General features: G+C 38.0%; 1 protein-coding gene across 1 annotated transcript in view; it reads right to left on the reverse strand.

Annotated features, from left to right (window-relative positions):
* Window positions 1-15,608, reverse strand: part of LOC144632759 (low-density lipoprotein receptor-related protein 4-like) — a 37,504-nt gene extending 21,896 nt beyond the window's left edge. Inside the window, exons 1-12 of the mRNA XM_078491482.1 lie at window positions 15,495-15,608; window positions 15,418-15,433; window positions 14,289-14,399; window positions 8,106-8,505; window positions 7,092-7,510; window positions 5,750-5,875; window positions 5,027-5,426; window positions 4,102-4,532; window positions 3,708-3,830; window positions 1,866-2,265; window positions 1,043-1,446; window positions 282-413 (exon numbers count right to left, since the gene is read on the reverse strand). Of these exons, the coding sequence (XP_078347608.1) occupies window positions 282-413; window positions 1,043-1,446; window positions 1,866-2,265; window positions 3,708-3,830; window positions 4,102-4,532; window positions 5,027-5,426; window positions 5,750-5,875; window positions 7,092-7,510; window positions 8,106-8,505; window positions 14,289-14,361 (2,908 nt within the window). The 5' untranslated portion in view covers window positions 14,362-14,399; window positions 15,418-15,433; window positions 15,495-15,608. The remainder of the gene's footprint in view (window positions 1-281; window positions 414-1,042; window positions 1,447-1,865; window positions 2,266-3,707; window positions 3,831-4,101; window positions 4,533-5,026; window positions 5,427-5,749; window positions 5,876-7,091; window positions 7,511-8,105; window positions 8,506-14,288; window positions 14,400-15,417; window positions 15,434-15,494) is intronic.
* Window positions 15,609-15,873: the final 265 nt, after the last annotated feature.

Raw genomic sequence — 15,873 nt, forward strand, 5'->3', positions numbered from 1 at the left:
TAATGAAGAACTGTTTCAACACTGATGTAAAGTAGTGTGATGACAGAGACTGGAAAAAATAGACGGCAAACAACAAGAATGGATAAAATGGGGAAACGTATAGTAATAATGACAAAAACAGAAGACAGATGTTAATTTTGAAGTTCATTTATCAAGTTAACTGTTTTAGTTATTGTATTAGTAAGTAGTTTTGGGTTTTTGGTTGTTTTGTTGGATGTACGAAAGAGACAGATAATGTACCAGAACTGAGTGGTGGTTTGTTTGTCATTAGCTAGTCCTACCGTATTTATGATGACAAGTCTTTCCATCTTCTTGCAGAGTAAGGTGATTTGGGCATACACACTCACTTTCGTTCGAAGATATTAAACAAAGATGACTGCAACCACCATTATTTGACTGGCAGGGATGGTTTCCTGGAACAAGAAGAAAGACTTAGCTTTACATTTAACACATTTTAACAATAACTTTTCCTTTTTTTCGTTTGCCGGTGAAATGATTGACATTTCATCGATATAACACCGGCGAGTCTGTCTAGATCTGTTGTGCTGCTGTGTAATAACTAACACAAATCGTGATGAACTTCATCGTTGCAGCCAGTTTACCAGAATATGAAGAACATCCCGCGATTCCAGCAAGATAAGTTTTGAAGTTTATAAGATATCATTTAACAAATAGATTTACTTTAGTGTAAAAGACAGCTGCTTTGTGTGTAAATTGATTCGTGATCGATGCATTAAACTAAGGTGTAAAAATATACACAGGACGACCTTGGTTCATGGTTTAATCCTTGGTTTTGTAGCTGTCTATATTAAGTTTTGAAAGTAATACAAAAGTAATTATTCACCTCAGGTTCCGTGAATGTTTCCTTTAACATCGGCAAATAATTATTAAATATCGTAAGTCATAGGTCAATTTGTTCTTGAAATAACGAGGAATTCTCGTGCGTGGTAGCAGAGGAAGAAAAGAACCCGAACAGAAAAGGGTTTTAGTATCAATATATTTACCGCGGAATAGTTCCTTTCAATGAGGTTTTTCTACTTACCAGGTATTGAGTATGCACTCAAGTTATATCCATGAATGTCCTTCGGTTGCCCGATGACCGAGACAAACTTTGTGACGTTACCACCAGTTTCTTTGTTGGCTCTATATACTGCGCGTTCCCGAGTATCAGTCCAATACAAGTCATCTCCAAGCAGCGTCAGTCCAAAGGGATAACGCAAGATATAGTAAGAACTTATCAAAGACACCCTATTATTTAGATTCAGATCCAAGTATTCTAGCTTGTGGTAGCTGCTATCAACCCAATACAGTCGGTTTTTTTCATGATCGAGAGTAAGGCCATTCGGGTACAGGGATCCTGAACCCACGAGGACCTCCCTATGTTTTCCCGTCATTTCAGCTTTCTCAATTTTGGAATAGTAGTTCCAGCTCGTCCAATACATCATTCTACCAAGAAACAAACATTGTCATTTAAAGGTTTTATTTCTTTATTTTGTACGAAGTTTTTTGATTTTTTGTTTTGTTAAGACGTCCATTACATCATTTTTTCGTGAAACTACAAACAGGCGACAGAAGTGGCTACGTTTGCTTAGTAAGATCAATAGAGGATATTACACTAAGGCGAGAGGATATGAATTTTATGTCAAGTTCAGGTGGAAAAAACAATATCTCACAAGTGAGTGCAGCGAATTTAGAGGTTACAAACTCTCCGTTACACGTACACGTGCACTTGCTGACACGTAAGTATTGTAACTTTGATAAATTGGACAGGTATGTGTGATCCCAACTAGCTAACAAAAAGTTGTGCGGAAACTAATTAGAAGCGAGAATTTCGTTATAAATATGATAAGCAAAATAGTACCCACCTTTTATTAACATCCAGTATTATGTCTCTTGGGCTATTCAAACTGTTTGTTACTAGTGCTGTCCGATAAGAACCGTCCAGTTTGGAAACCTCAAGCTTGTTGGTGTACTCATCGGTCCAGTAAATATTTCTTCCAATAATGTCCACTGCCAATCCATTTGGAGACTGCAACTTTGTTTTAATAATAACTTCTTGCGAGGAACCATTTAGAAATGACCGTGAAATGGTCCTTTTTGAAACATCTGTCCAATACACTGTGTCTTCTACAACATCATAAGCTAGTGCAACTGGACGGCTGAGATCGCTTAATGGTAAAGGAGTGAGAGATCCAGAGTCTTGTCTTGTAACTTTCATTATCTTACCGTCTGTAGAATCTGCAAACAACAGGAACTGCGGAGGAGCTGCAGATAAACATTGGAAAGTTAATGCTAAGCTCAATTGGCCTCGCCCTTGTTAATGAGTGATTTGTGATCCCAAGTGATAGCTAAGCAGCCAACTTGTTCGATCTTCGGTGATACATGAATTTATTTGCATGCAAATTAAAGTCTTTTTTGCCTCCTATTCTGTAAATGTCTTTAGATTCTATTAGGTGGTAAAATGTCCAGGTTGACAAGGCTAAAGGTGTGTAGATTGCTTGTGCCTTAGGCCCCAATTTCGACCTTTAATACTTCTTACAATAGATTGGGATTGTGCAAGAATCACGAGACAGTCAGGGACTTTCAATACAATAGAAATTACTATTGTCCAATGCTCACAAGCTGTTAAGTAAAAGTACATAGCCTCGTTTTCTAGATTCTAAATAGATAAAATAGGGACGTTTTCTTTTACTCGTACTCTTATAAGTCGGAAAGACTTACTTAAGATTCATACTTCAAGTTAACAAGCAATCAACCTTCCTCCACCCCTTGCTCCTCCTCTGGCCCTCACCTTTGCTGAGCTGAAATGTTTACTTAACCCTATTCAGACCGGGCTTTTTTGGACCTTCTCAGACCGGGGGGGGGGGGGGGGCTTTTTAAGCAATTACCATGAAACTTATAGGATGTATTGTTTGTCCGAAACTCTCTCTTTTGGTATACGTCACGTGGGATGGTGACGTCACATCACGTGACAATTACATCATGATTTCAAAACAGCCGCCATCTTGGATCCGCCATCTTGGATTTCAAAATTTTTCTAAAATGCCAGAAAATCACCTAAAATCACTGCAACGTTCTCAAAATAAATGTGCTTTAAACCCGTAGACATGTAAAAATAATTCCATTTAAGTTGATTTTTATTAAAAGAAACACGCAAAATTACAAATTTGGGAAAACATGCCTGTCAAAATGCTGTTGCTATGGTAATGTCAAGTTCCTGACACATCATCCAATCCTACCAAATTGTTGCCAGATAAATTTTTGAACAACTGAGAAAGTTTGGCAGCGTTTGGTTAAATCTTAAAAAAGTTATAAAAGTTCAAAGTCAGCGCGGGCCTCAAAAGCACCCCCCCCCCCCGGTCTGAATAGTAACCCTAAGGTGTTTTTTTATTAAGGAATTAAGATACCTAAAAAAGATTGTCAAAACTTTAATTACAATTAGTTATAAATTAATCAACTTTTAGTTAAAAGAGGACATGACTCATGGCCAAATAATTATCCCATCAGATTGTCGTCTTTATATTAGCGCTTTATCAAACATAGCGCGACTATTGGCTTGAATAAAAAAAGAGAGAGTTTTTTTTTATCGAAATAGAACTTTTTAGTGGCTTAATATTGCTCAACTTGTAGTGTCTGCAATTATTAAATGACCTTCCGTATATAACGTATTTCCTAGTTAAATAATGTATCATTTGTCTTAGTATTACCGTGACAGGTTTGACCATCATCTTGAAGAGCGAGTCCATCTGAGCATGAACACTTTTTTCCAAAAGGCGTCAGCAAGCAAAGCTGACTACATCCGCCATTGTTGTAATTACATTGGTCTGTAACTGAAACGTATAAAACATTTGGACGCTTTTAGTCCAGAATAAGATTGACGTAACATCTTAACGCTATTAAAGTTGTCGTGCCAATTCTAAGGATTTCTGAATTCACGGGTACGTAGTTAAAATTGTACGTGAAGCCACCTTTGCACAAGCAACACGTACAGTGTGCGGAAATAAACCCTTAAGAGGTCAACCTTTACTGATGTATTTACTTCTCTATATATTTCCTTCATCTCTAGCCCATATTAATTGTGTGGCTAAAATAGAACAGTACCTGGAATAATATTAGTATCCTTGTCATAGGCGTGAATTAACATAGGCCTGGAATGAGTAGAGGCAACTTTCTCCACGTTTCCACCCGTGTCTCGATCCGCACGGTACACTCCATATCTATTCCAGTCAGTCCAGAAAAGATGCCCCTTATGGAGTGCCAACCCAACCGGATAACTTAGAAAGGCCTCTCGACGAGAGGAGATTATTTCTCTCCTTCTTTTAGATGGAAACTCATACACTTCCAGTTTATCACTATACGAGTCTGCCCAGTAGAGCCAATTCTTTGCTACATCCAGGGCAAGGCCGCTAAGATAGTAGGGTCTGGAACATCCCAAGTGAATAACCATCGTTCTGTTGCCACCATCCATGTCTGCTTTTTCTATTTTCGAACCATATGGCCAATAATTGGTCCAATCAGTCCAATACATGAATCTGAATTAACAAAAATGCATGTTAACTAAACAAAGCAAAACTATCGAGACAACATTAATGAATGACGACAACACCTTAAATAATGGTAAAGAATTGTTTTTTTTTTGTGTCAAAATACTGAAAGGACCTGTTTACCTACGCAGTAATGAAGTTCGTAATGGTCTGAGTCAGTCAACAACCAATTATCGAATTTTCAAATTTAGTCCATTATTGTGGTCACAAAATAAATTTCACAAGCAAAATATTTTCTCTACTCTTCCAGTCGGAGTACACCCTTTGCACAGGAAAAAGTCATACTATTGATTTACAAGTTTCAAAGGGTATAAGTAAACATCATGCATGGTAGTGTAACTTGTTACGCTTTTATATAAAAAATCAAACTGTCATTTTTCAAGTACCGAGTCAGTTCGAATTGACAATAAATTTGATTTCAACTATTTTTTCTTTCGAGTTACCGCGAGCAACATTAAAATCGTATTATAGAGTTTTCATACCCTCTGGTAACGTCCAAGATAATATCTTTTGGATCTTGTAAGTCATCTTTTACGAGAACACGTCTGTACAGTCCTTTCAATGACGCAACTTCAATCACGTTTTCATAGCTGTCCGTCCAGTATATATTTTGGCCAGACGAGTCCACAGCAAGTCCATAAGGGTTCTGGAGTCGAGTTGAGATTATGGTTTCCTGAGAGGATCCGTTAAGAAACGCTCTGGAGATTGTGTCTAGCCCCACATCTGTCCAGTAGACTTTTTCGTCGATGAAATTGTAATCCAGGGCTGTGGGGCTTGATATATTTTCCTTGGTAAGGGGAATTCTAAACGAAGTTGTATTTTGATACAACGGCAGCTGCTTGAGGTTGCGTCCCTCAGCAAAGAGAAGAAACTTTGGTAAATCTGAAATTGAAACAAGTGATGAATGATTAAAAGAACTGGCAGCTAGTTGTATACATAGAGGTGGTGTAAAGGATACGTGTAGAACGTTGCATTACCAGCTAATATACCCAATAGAGAATTTAATGGCGTTCTTTCAAAAATAGGTCCAAAGACTGCTTCAGCAACAGGTTAAGTTAAGTTTTTTACGTATCCATAACCTTAAAGTAGTGCATTGGAAAAGAACATCCAGATACACATAATACATTTCATGGAACAGTAACAAAGCAGTCTTAGAAAATTGGTAAATTAAAAGCCAATATAACATACAGAACAACGGGTTTTACCTGTTTGACAGCTTTTTCCATCGGGCAACAGTGGCAGGCCATATGGACAGGCGCACAAGAATCCGTCAGGCGTCAAAAGACATAAGTGACTGCAGCCTCCGTTGTTTGTTTTGCATAGCTGATTACCTAAAAGGAAACATTTATTCCTTTTGAACTTTAAAATTTTGTTGTCACTGCTGTTGAAGTGTTCAACATCAACAACAACAACAACAGCAACAACAACAACAACAGCAACAGCAACAGCAACAGCAACAAAAACAGTTGCAACAACTTGATTTTGCACTAAATAGCTTAGGAAAGTACCGCAAAAGGACCGTCACTCATTTTCTTATGGCCACGTGCGATCGATAAAACCACCGTATTTACGATCAATTCCAACGCAATGAGCACCATTTTTTGCCGATTTATCGTCCAAAAGCCTTTGAAGCTAGTTTTCAAAACTCCCAATGTGTTGGATATCCCGGACTTGGACTTCCAATGAACGAAAATTCTATTCAGCAACTTTCCGCCATAGTTAAAACTTGCCTGGATGTTGAATTTGGCACGGCTTAGTATCCAATCCTTGAAATATTTTCACCTCTGGCGGGATGATTATATCGTCATAAGCCGAGTTTCTCGACCAATCAGAATGCCCCGATTTTCTATATTCACCATTTAAATTATAAATTCGATATCAATAACATTAACCCTCGGACGTACAAGCAAACTCATACCCCCATCATCGTACAAGGGGGGGGGGGGGGGGGGTGGATGGAACCCCTCCCCGGAGTTTTCGTTATATTAAGGCGTAGCGAAATTATTTTGCTCTGACAAGAAAGCCCTTAGCTTACTCTACAAGATGACATAATTTTAATTGGCTGTGACGTCACATGACGTCACGTGACGTCATAAGAGCCGCCATCTTGGATCCGCCATCTTGGATTTCAACATTTTCTTAGAAAGTCACAAAATAACAAAAATTGATGCAAAATCAAGCTAGAATGCTTATGGAATGTAAAAATACACAAATCTTGCACTTCTGTTTTAAAAAACTGGAAAAAATCAAGAAAAATGTTAAAAATGACGATTTTTGGCAAGACCTGCTTGTACTTATGACGTTGCCATGGCAACGTCATATACCATGGGCACATGGTTGACATATCAAAATTGCCGCAAAGGATGAATGAACGGCTACCGAAAGTTTCAGCATTGTAGGGTAAATGCTTTTTTCAAAATTTGGAAAAAACCTTACGGGGGGGGTGGCATCCACCCCCCCCCCCCCCTCTTGTACGTCCGAGGGTTAACTTAGAAAACTTTTGAAAATTTGCTGTTCGTAAATTGCAATAAATTAGGATTACGTTACCTGCTGGCTGTCGTGACTGGTGAAGCAATGCGATGCCAAAAACCTGATCAGACGTCAGAACACCAAACCCCCCTAAGTAATCCGCAGTTGTCCAATTAAGCTTCTCGATGCTGTCGGTATTCCAGTCGCTCCAGTATAGCGTGTCACCATAAACGGTGAAGTCAAAGGGATTCGTGTTTTGTGAAGGATGAATGCTACCTGAGAGCATTCGCCTGTTGTGCCCATATAAGTCAGTAGAATCAATCACATCTTGGTATGCATCAATCCAGTAGACACGATCTTCTGTATAGTCAACAAAAATCGCATTTGGCCAGTATTGAGAGGAACTGCTCAGATCAACTAGGACAGTTCGATCCACGCCAGCCAGGCTAGCACGTTCGATTTTAGGTGTTGATCCCCAGTCAGTCCAAAACATCCACCTAAAGAAGAAAAATAATATTGCCATGAAACAACAGCAATGCATTTCCAGTTAGTTTACTTCGCAAAAACAATAAACCTCGAAGGTGGATAAAATTATACAATGTTAAAGGTATTTCAATTTTATTGGCTAAAAGCAATCTACCACCACCAGATGGCACTGTGGAATCGCGTCATATCTACAGACACTGGAATGTCCGCCAGCAGGTATGACACGATTTTGTTGAAATGGCTTTTGTGCATGTCACCATAGTTATGATGTCACATGACGTCACCGTGCAAAGTTTTTAGACGCTCAATTTCCTTCTGTTAGCCATTTGAATTTACTGTAATACACGGCTGTCGTTAATAAAGTTGTTTACACTGAAACGTGCCATTGCGTGACTTACCTTGTTGTTGCTCCGTGAAAAATCAGAACGCTTCTACATTTGTAATTGTATAATAAAAACAATTATTGGATTGGGTTTTCGCATGACAACGAAATTATTAAGGCCTAGATTTGGGCCTTCGGCTTCGGCAGACAACACAAACATCGGCCATGATAATTATCGCTATCATGCTCAGCCTCATCCTGAATAATTGCTAAATGTTACCCACCCTTTCTTTGGGTACAGTGCTATTCCCCGCGGCCTGCTTACGTCCTCGATAAAGAGTAGCTTTCTTTGGGAACCGTCCAGCCAAGCAACTTCAATCTTGCCGTAAGTGTAGTCTGACCAGTATATTAAGTGACTTTCCCATTCCACGGTAAGGCCGTACACATACCCGAGATCTTCTGTAATGATGTCTTCGATAATCCCACTTGACATGTTCATTCGTTTGATAACACGCAGGCTGATATCGCTCCAGTATAACGTTTTCTCGCTCACATGGACATCGAGGGCAGCTGCTCGCTGAAGGTTGGGCACGAGGTTAACTATTCTGGAGGTACTTAACTCGATTGCGTTAATTTTGGATCCTGCACTGTATATCAAGCAAGGTTCAGAGCAGTTGTTGTTACCTTAGTGTTGTAAGAAAAGAAGAATTTTATTCAAGGAAAAAGACCTACGCTTAGATTTGCTTCATTCTTAAACGCAATAGATGGATCACTTTAAGAGAAGCTACAATTTCAAAATTGTTTGAAAATTAATGATATTTTGCAGTCTCGAAATGATTATCTTTATTCATTTATCGGTGATATAAGCGATTTTGTTTACTACAAAACAACATTTACTACTAAAAAACATGACAACTACTTTAGACATAAGAAATCACAAAAGTAATCGTACCAATATTTGTTGAAAAAGAAACTTTTCAATCTTAAAACTGACAAGACAAAAGTTTACTTCTTTATTATCAGAATGAAACGTGTAACTCCCTATATTTCGTATTGTACAAAGAGTTTGCACAGTCGTTTCCATTAAGTGCCATATTTGAAAAATCACGAGATAAATCAACCAATCAAAATTCCAATATTTGGATTAAGTTCACAGCGCACTCTAGCTCGCACTCGATGGCGTAATCTTGTTTTTGAACAAGATTGGTCGAATTAAGTTATTATTTAGTTATCATTTAGTAGTCTGGAGAACTTCACTTGGATACACTTAATGATTTTTGTTAGTTTTGGTAAGAATTTTACGGCGCTTAGGTCGAAATTCAAGTAACTCACCGCAAAACCGAATGCAATGAGGTTGCGTGTGTCATTTAATACGTGTATAAAGCATTTGCTTTCATGTTTTCCCAAATATATGCTACTTGGCAAAACTGAATATTCAAACGCTGTGAGCGCGCGTTACACGTGTAAACCCCTTATGAGTTTCTGCTATTATCAAATAAAACGGGTTTTCGTCCAAAACATAAAAGAACCCGAATTGGAAAGAGGAAAATAAGGGCGCTTTTCCTTCTCGCCGCGCCCCTCCTCTGGGGTGTTACGACGAGAAGACGGCTGACATTTCAAACTGGCCAGACCGGTTTATTCGAGAACAAAATTCCGTTGTTAGTCAGATTTGTCCTGTCAAATCAGTCTATACATAGATATTGTACACTGTTGTGGTTGTTTTGTGGGAAAATCTCGTTAAAAGGGCCATTTCGTATACGTAATTGGACTACATGCTGTCCAATTTGGAAATAATTTGATGAAAAAAATTCCGAGGGCAGCCAAAATTGGACGAGGCCGTAGGCCGAGTCCAATTTGGCTGTCAGAGGAATTTTTTGAATCTAATTATTTCCAAAATTGGACAAGCATGTAGTCCGGTTACATATAAATTATATAGCTTGTAGTCAGTCAATCCAGCATAAACAATAAACTTATGTCCAGAACGGGAAAAGCATTCAACAATAGTAGGCATAGCACAGCACATGCAACTCACTCAGAGCATTGTCTTCACAAATAAAACTTAAACAAAACAGTGCAATTTTATTCACCTGAGTTTGCGAAGCTTGCTACAAAGTGAGTGAAAACACGGCATCAATCAATGAAAGTCGTAAACAAAGTGTCCGAAGAGCTTAACAACTTCTTGAATGTGACATACTTCTTTCCCCTATATCGTTCGTACTTCATCACCGTCTTTTCTTTTCGAATTTCAGCAAAAAACGACAAAGAATTGCATCTAGCTCATGGCGATGAATATCTGACAGATTTCTTGCTTCGCTTCGCTGCATTTACGTTCACCCAAGTTTTGTACTATTGGAGGCGTTTTGCTCTTGGTTTTTGCTTCTTAGTGTAGCTAGCTCCTCTTCTTACAACGTAGAAAATTTCTCTTTGTTGTTTCTATTGCTGAAAAGCTCAAAAGGAATAGAAAAACGTAGCAAACTTGCTCCATAAAATTCCGCCATTGTCGACTCACAATGCGACCAGTTTACAGCGCTGACGCTATGCTTTGTGCTAATTGGCTAATATCCATCACATGTTGTGTTTTCTTCGATTTGATTGGCCGAGACGAAACTGTCCAATTTATCTTAAATTGGACAGATTGTGAATTTTACCAAAAAATCCTAATTGAAACTATCCAAATTTAATCCCAAATTGGACAGTTCCCAGAAATTAAGGAAAAATAGCTGTGCTGACAATATGGGATATACTGACGGCTATATAATTAACATTCAAAACCACCGAACCGGCAAGTTCTGACTAATGGAAGCGCCCTCAGATTCTTGAATGAGTCGGGCTACAAGGAGAATGCTTTGGCGGATTTAATAAATTTAACTTTAAGCACTAAATGCCCTTTCTTTGAAATCCATTTCAACCCCGTTTAGTCTGAATTTTTTGGCATTCTGTTATCCGGCGGGGGGCCTTGGAAGCCTGCTCCCCTTAGCACCTCTTTCGCTATACCCACCAATACGACAAAGGACACTTAACATGATAATTCTCATAAATCAGATAGATCCTTCGGTGTCATTATGACGCAGCATGACGCCATTGATTTTGTTGACTGAAATCGTCTTTTATCAATTTTTTGATCAAGTTTGAATTTATAACCACAAATCTGTAACACCAACGAGTCTGATAAGATCTGGTCTCTACTTACAACGTAACTTGACGTTTCGATATTAAAGTATCCGCCACCCATCAATTTCTTTAACTTATTTATTAAATAACCCACGAAAAATGGAACGTAAAACTTTTGTTCGTAATCAAAGACTTTTTTCACTATGAGAATATATAATGCAAAAATGAAATCACAGAACACCCAGTAACAACTTTAAATGATCCAGTTGCAAAATTCACATTTTTCTCAAATTAGTGTTAAATGACCTGTGTACAAAATATAAATGCAATCAGGAAAATAGGAATAACTTTGATTTAAATTATCCAAAAAGTGAAATCTTTAAACATAACTGTCAAAAACAGGTTGCCACGGAAACTTAAAGGTTGAGGAACACGAAAATCCGATGCAAAATTTTGAATAAGTCACAAGTTTGGTGGATATAGCTTGAATCGTTTGGAAATTACACTCAAAACTAGTTGAGAGGGCCTCAAAAGCCCCACCCTGATCTCAATTGGATTAAACCGGTAGTTGTGTTCGGTAGCCATTGGGCTATTTAGCTATCAACAACTTATTTGCGATCGGTATTAATAAAAGAGTGGATTTCCACGAAAATGCCTTCATTGCATTCACTATTTGATTAAAAGCAATCCAGAATGGTGAATGCGCATTCACCGTAATAACCTGTGCATGAAAATACAGTCGTAACCTGAAGTGCATCCATGGTCAGAATCATGCATGTGGATGTTTTGATTATCTTGTTTTTAACTCATTGTAAGGGCAACTTTTGTTGAGCAACAAATGTTGCGACAACGCATGTTTCAACTTGTTAAACGGGACACAACCAGATCTATTCCGTTCAACAACGTTCAACATGTTACATGGCATATTTCAACATTCAGCATCACATGATACACTGTTCAACATTTGTTGAACAGCAGTCTCAACATGTGTTGCTTAACACATGTTGAACAGTGTATCATTGGCTTAACCACAGTTTTTTTGAATTGTTGAAGTATGAAGATTTGTTTGACATACATTTGTTATATTAGAATATAAACCTTCAAGTTGAAGATAAAGTCAAAAAGTTTCAAAACTGTAAAAGTCAACACATGATTGCTTGTGTTGCTGCCAATCTGTTGAGTGATTAAAACCGCAAGCCACAGGCTAGTAATTAGCCTGGAACATTCATTAGCCAAAAACAATTAACAAAACAATGGTAGGTGAAATAAACGCCAATTTTCAACTTTAAGGTACTCGATCCTGCTGCTATGCGCAAGCATTTCCTTTAATGTTCACAGTTTTTGCTCAGGATGGAACGATTTTGAGGTAGACAGATCAATCCAACATGGAGCGGGATGGCTCACGATAATTTGTTTATGTTACTGCGACGGCTTTTTCTTATAAAATCACCTCGTTGTACATATTTCGTCTGTTCAGTCTGGACTGTGAAGCGAGCCGTAGTTGATAGCAGCCTTTACAAAATTTACGTTTCGGAAATAATGAATGTTTCATTTGTTGACGAGTTTTCGGTTATTAGTCCGGCGGCTTAGCTCCTGAATTGTGCGATTTTTGATACAAGCACCAAACTTTGCAGGATTACAAGTATTCGCATACTAAACAATTCTTGATATAGTGCCAACGCCAATTTCCTATTTTCAGCTAGTAAACAGCAATGAAATTTTCAGCCGAGAGGCCCCTCCCCCACGAAGTATTTCTTCTTGTACTTTTGTAAACCTTTTATTGTTGATTTTTATTCATAAATACAGATATGAATGCTTTTAATTAGGCTTACAATTGTTATTTTTTACCATCTGTTTGATACCAATAATTTACTAGGAAATTATTGCATGGGAAAAGATTTTTCGTTCCCCGCCCTCTGCTTCCTCGCGTCTTTCGTTTTGCGCTAGCGTCCAGGTCTCTCGCGATCGGTGAACCGTTCGCTAACAGAAGAAAAATAGGAAAATATAGGGCTGTAAACAGTCTAAATTACAGCATTTCATTCTAAATTTTGTACGTGGGACTTGGTATCACTACCTGGTATAATAGTATATAAACCAGGACAAACAAATATTTCACGAAATTTCATTGATTTAAAGCTGATTTCCAGTCCGTACTGCGCAGACTCGGGGTTTGTTTACGTTTTTGTTTTGAATTCGTTGAAACGTTACACTTCGGTGACAGCATACATGAAGTTTTTTAGTCCGCCATTACAGTTCGCTTCGTTCAAGAATTTCCGATGAGCTGAAACGTCCGTTTGGAATAGCGTCAAGGTTCTTCTACTTGTTATTATTTGTTCTGCAAGGATATCTGGCGTTAATAATGAAGAAACAGGTAAGTTTCACTTTGTCACGTAATTTTTAGTTTTGCTTTGTTTGTGAGGCTCACATAAACATTGCAGCCGAGATTGCGCAGTACGGACTGTAATTCATCTTTAACCCTATCCAGACCGGGAGGGGCGGAAAGTGCCCGCGCTGACTTTGAACGCTTATAACTTTTTCAAGATTCAACCAAACGCTACCAAACTTTGCGAGTTTATCTAAAATTTATCTGGTAATAATTTGGTAGGATAAGTTGTTGTGTCAGGAACTTGACGTTACCATGGCAACGGCAATTTGACAGGCATGTTTTCCCAATTTTGTAATTTTTGTGTTTCTATTAATGAAAAATAATTTTAATGCAATTATTTTCATCCTTTTACGGTTTTTAGCACAGTTTTATTGATTTTGAGTACTTTGTAGTAATTTTTGGCGGTTTTATGACGTTTTGGAAAAATTTCGAAATCCAAGATGGCGGATCCAAGATGGCGGCTGTTTTGACATTATGATGTAATTGTCACGTAATGTGACGTCATCTTTCCACGTGACGTATACTAAAAGATAGATGTTTGGATATACTATATATTCTCCAAGTTTCATTGTGATTGCTTAAATATTCTGGAAGTTACGGAGGTCTGAAAATATCCAAAAAAGCCCGGCCTGAATAGGGTTAATAAATTACCGTTTCCATGGAAACCGGTGTTTTTCGGGCTTGGCACTATATCTGCAAAAATTTCTGTTGTTGACCACTTTCATTGTGCCAAGTTTCATGCTTGTATCAAAAAGTGCACAGTTCAACTAAAATTTCGAGCTAAGCCGCCGGACAAAATGTTATTGACTGCATGAAAATCTTCGCAATATACTCCACTTGTTAAATAACTTGAGACAGTTCAAGGTATACCCCGGCATTTTTAAGTCATTTAATAACAGTTGTATTGTAGAAGGTCATTCTTTCTATTGTGATTTGGCTCTTCGATGTACTGTACCTGTACTATACGTACCTTGAGTGACAGCGAGTAGGTACAAAGCAATGGCTACAAGTAAACAACCTTTGGCCATCGCGGCTGGTTTCATTCACTGATAAAGTCCAAGTGAAGTCGCAGGGTGTAAAACTATGTAAAATGTAAACATTAATTGTCAAGAAATGATCTGTAGCTGCTTGAAACTATTTACATAAACAGAGGATAAAGGCAGTTGTAAATTATCACATCAGTGCTAAAAGACTCGACACGTGAATAAAGTTAATCATTAAAAAAGTAATAAATCATACCTCTGTCAATAATCCCGAAATGAACTTCGTTAAATTTGCATTCAGCTTTAGAAACAGCTGGAGGGCAAATGTATCTACGCAATAACTTATTCGATGAGCACTCTAAAGTAATACTATGTTAAACACTTATCTATGTAGCTTTTTCGAAAGTGTTACTTTTAATCCAGAAGGTTCTGGTTATAACTATTGAGGTAAACTTCCTACTTAGCCGCCATAGCGAATGCGACATAGACTGGGAATTGTGGCATTGTTTCTAAGGGCGGAATTAGCTATTATCACTATTTGCACAGAATGCATTTACTCTCGTAATAAGCTAAGTACGCTGTATAAATGTTCAACCTCGTCGTAAACTTAAGAAAGGAATTGATTTAACGTGCAAAGTAAATTGTTAATTTCATAAACATGCGAATTCATAATAATCGATATATTGTTCAAATTGCTAAAATTGTTCTAAAGGAATGCTGAATGTTAGCGGATGCTGTTCGTCGAGTTGGAGAAAAGTTCGAGAATGGCGAGTTGGATATAAGCGGAAAGAAACAAGTTTAAATTAAAGCGAGAGTACGCATACTGAGATAAAACTGTCTTGGTTCGAGTAGACGATATAGTTTCAGATGTTTGTTTACGTTAAAAGCAGTCTGCAGTAGTTACACTGAACGTAGAGCATATCAGGCATTTTCTTTTTGGTGATATGTATCGATCACGAATTCAACTGTATACTCGCCTTTTACTATAAGAGTGTTCTCGCCAAGCAAACAGTTGTAAAACATTCTTCAATCGGATCCACCATCCACCAGTTTCTTACATAAGGAGGGACTAGAACAGCAAAAACACATTTTTGTTGACAGAAGCAATAAACTTACCTGAATTTGGGGATCGAGGCTGTATTCACACAAGAGTAAAACTCTTGTATGTGCATACGATGCAAACTGCGACGACAATGAATAACTTGCTTGGTCCTATTTATTCTTGGATTAGTCTTACACGCCCTCTTAGGAGTCCCGAATATTTAATATTAAGTCTCTGCGGGAATACGGCTTTCTTCTTGCCTCGGTGACGACTCCATCCTTACTCAACCAAGTGATTATTTTTCTTAGACAACAAAGTATCATTATGAGTGGATACGATTATGAATAAAACATCAACATTTCACGCTTCGTAACTGCACAGAGAACTGTTTCCCAGAGCTACTAAATTTAGTGAGCAGATCGAGCCGAAAGTTATTACATTTTAAGTTTATTTCTTCAAGAAACCAGCATCGAAAAGTTATCCGGCAAAAAGTAGTAATTTGCCCGAGGGGACTGAAGTGTAGACCATGT

The sequence above is a fragment of the Oculina patagonica genome, chromosome 1, assembly GCF_052425735.1.
Source record: "Oculina patagonica isolate OP01 chromosome 1, crgOcupat, whole genome shotgun sequence".
NCBI classification, from domain to species: Eukaryota; Metazoa; Cnidaria; class Anthozoa; order Scleractinia; family Oculinidae; genus Oculina; species Oculina patagonica.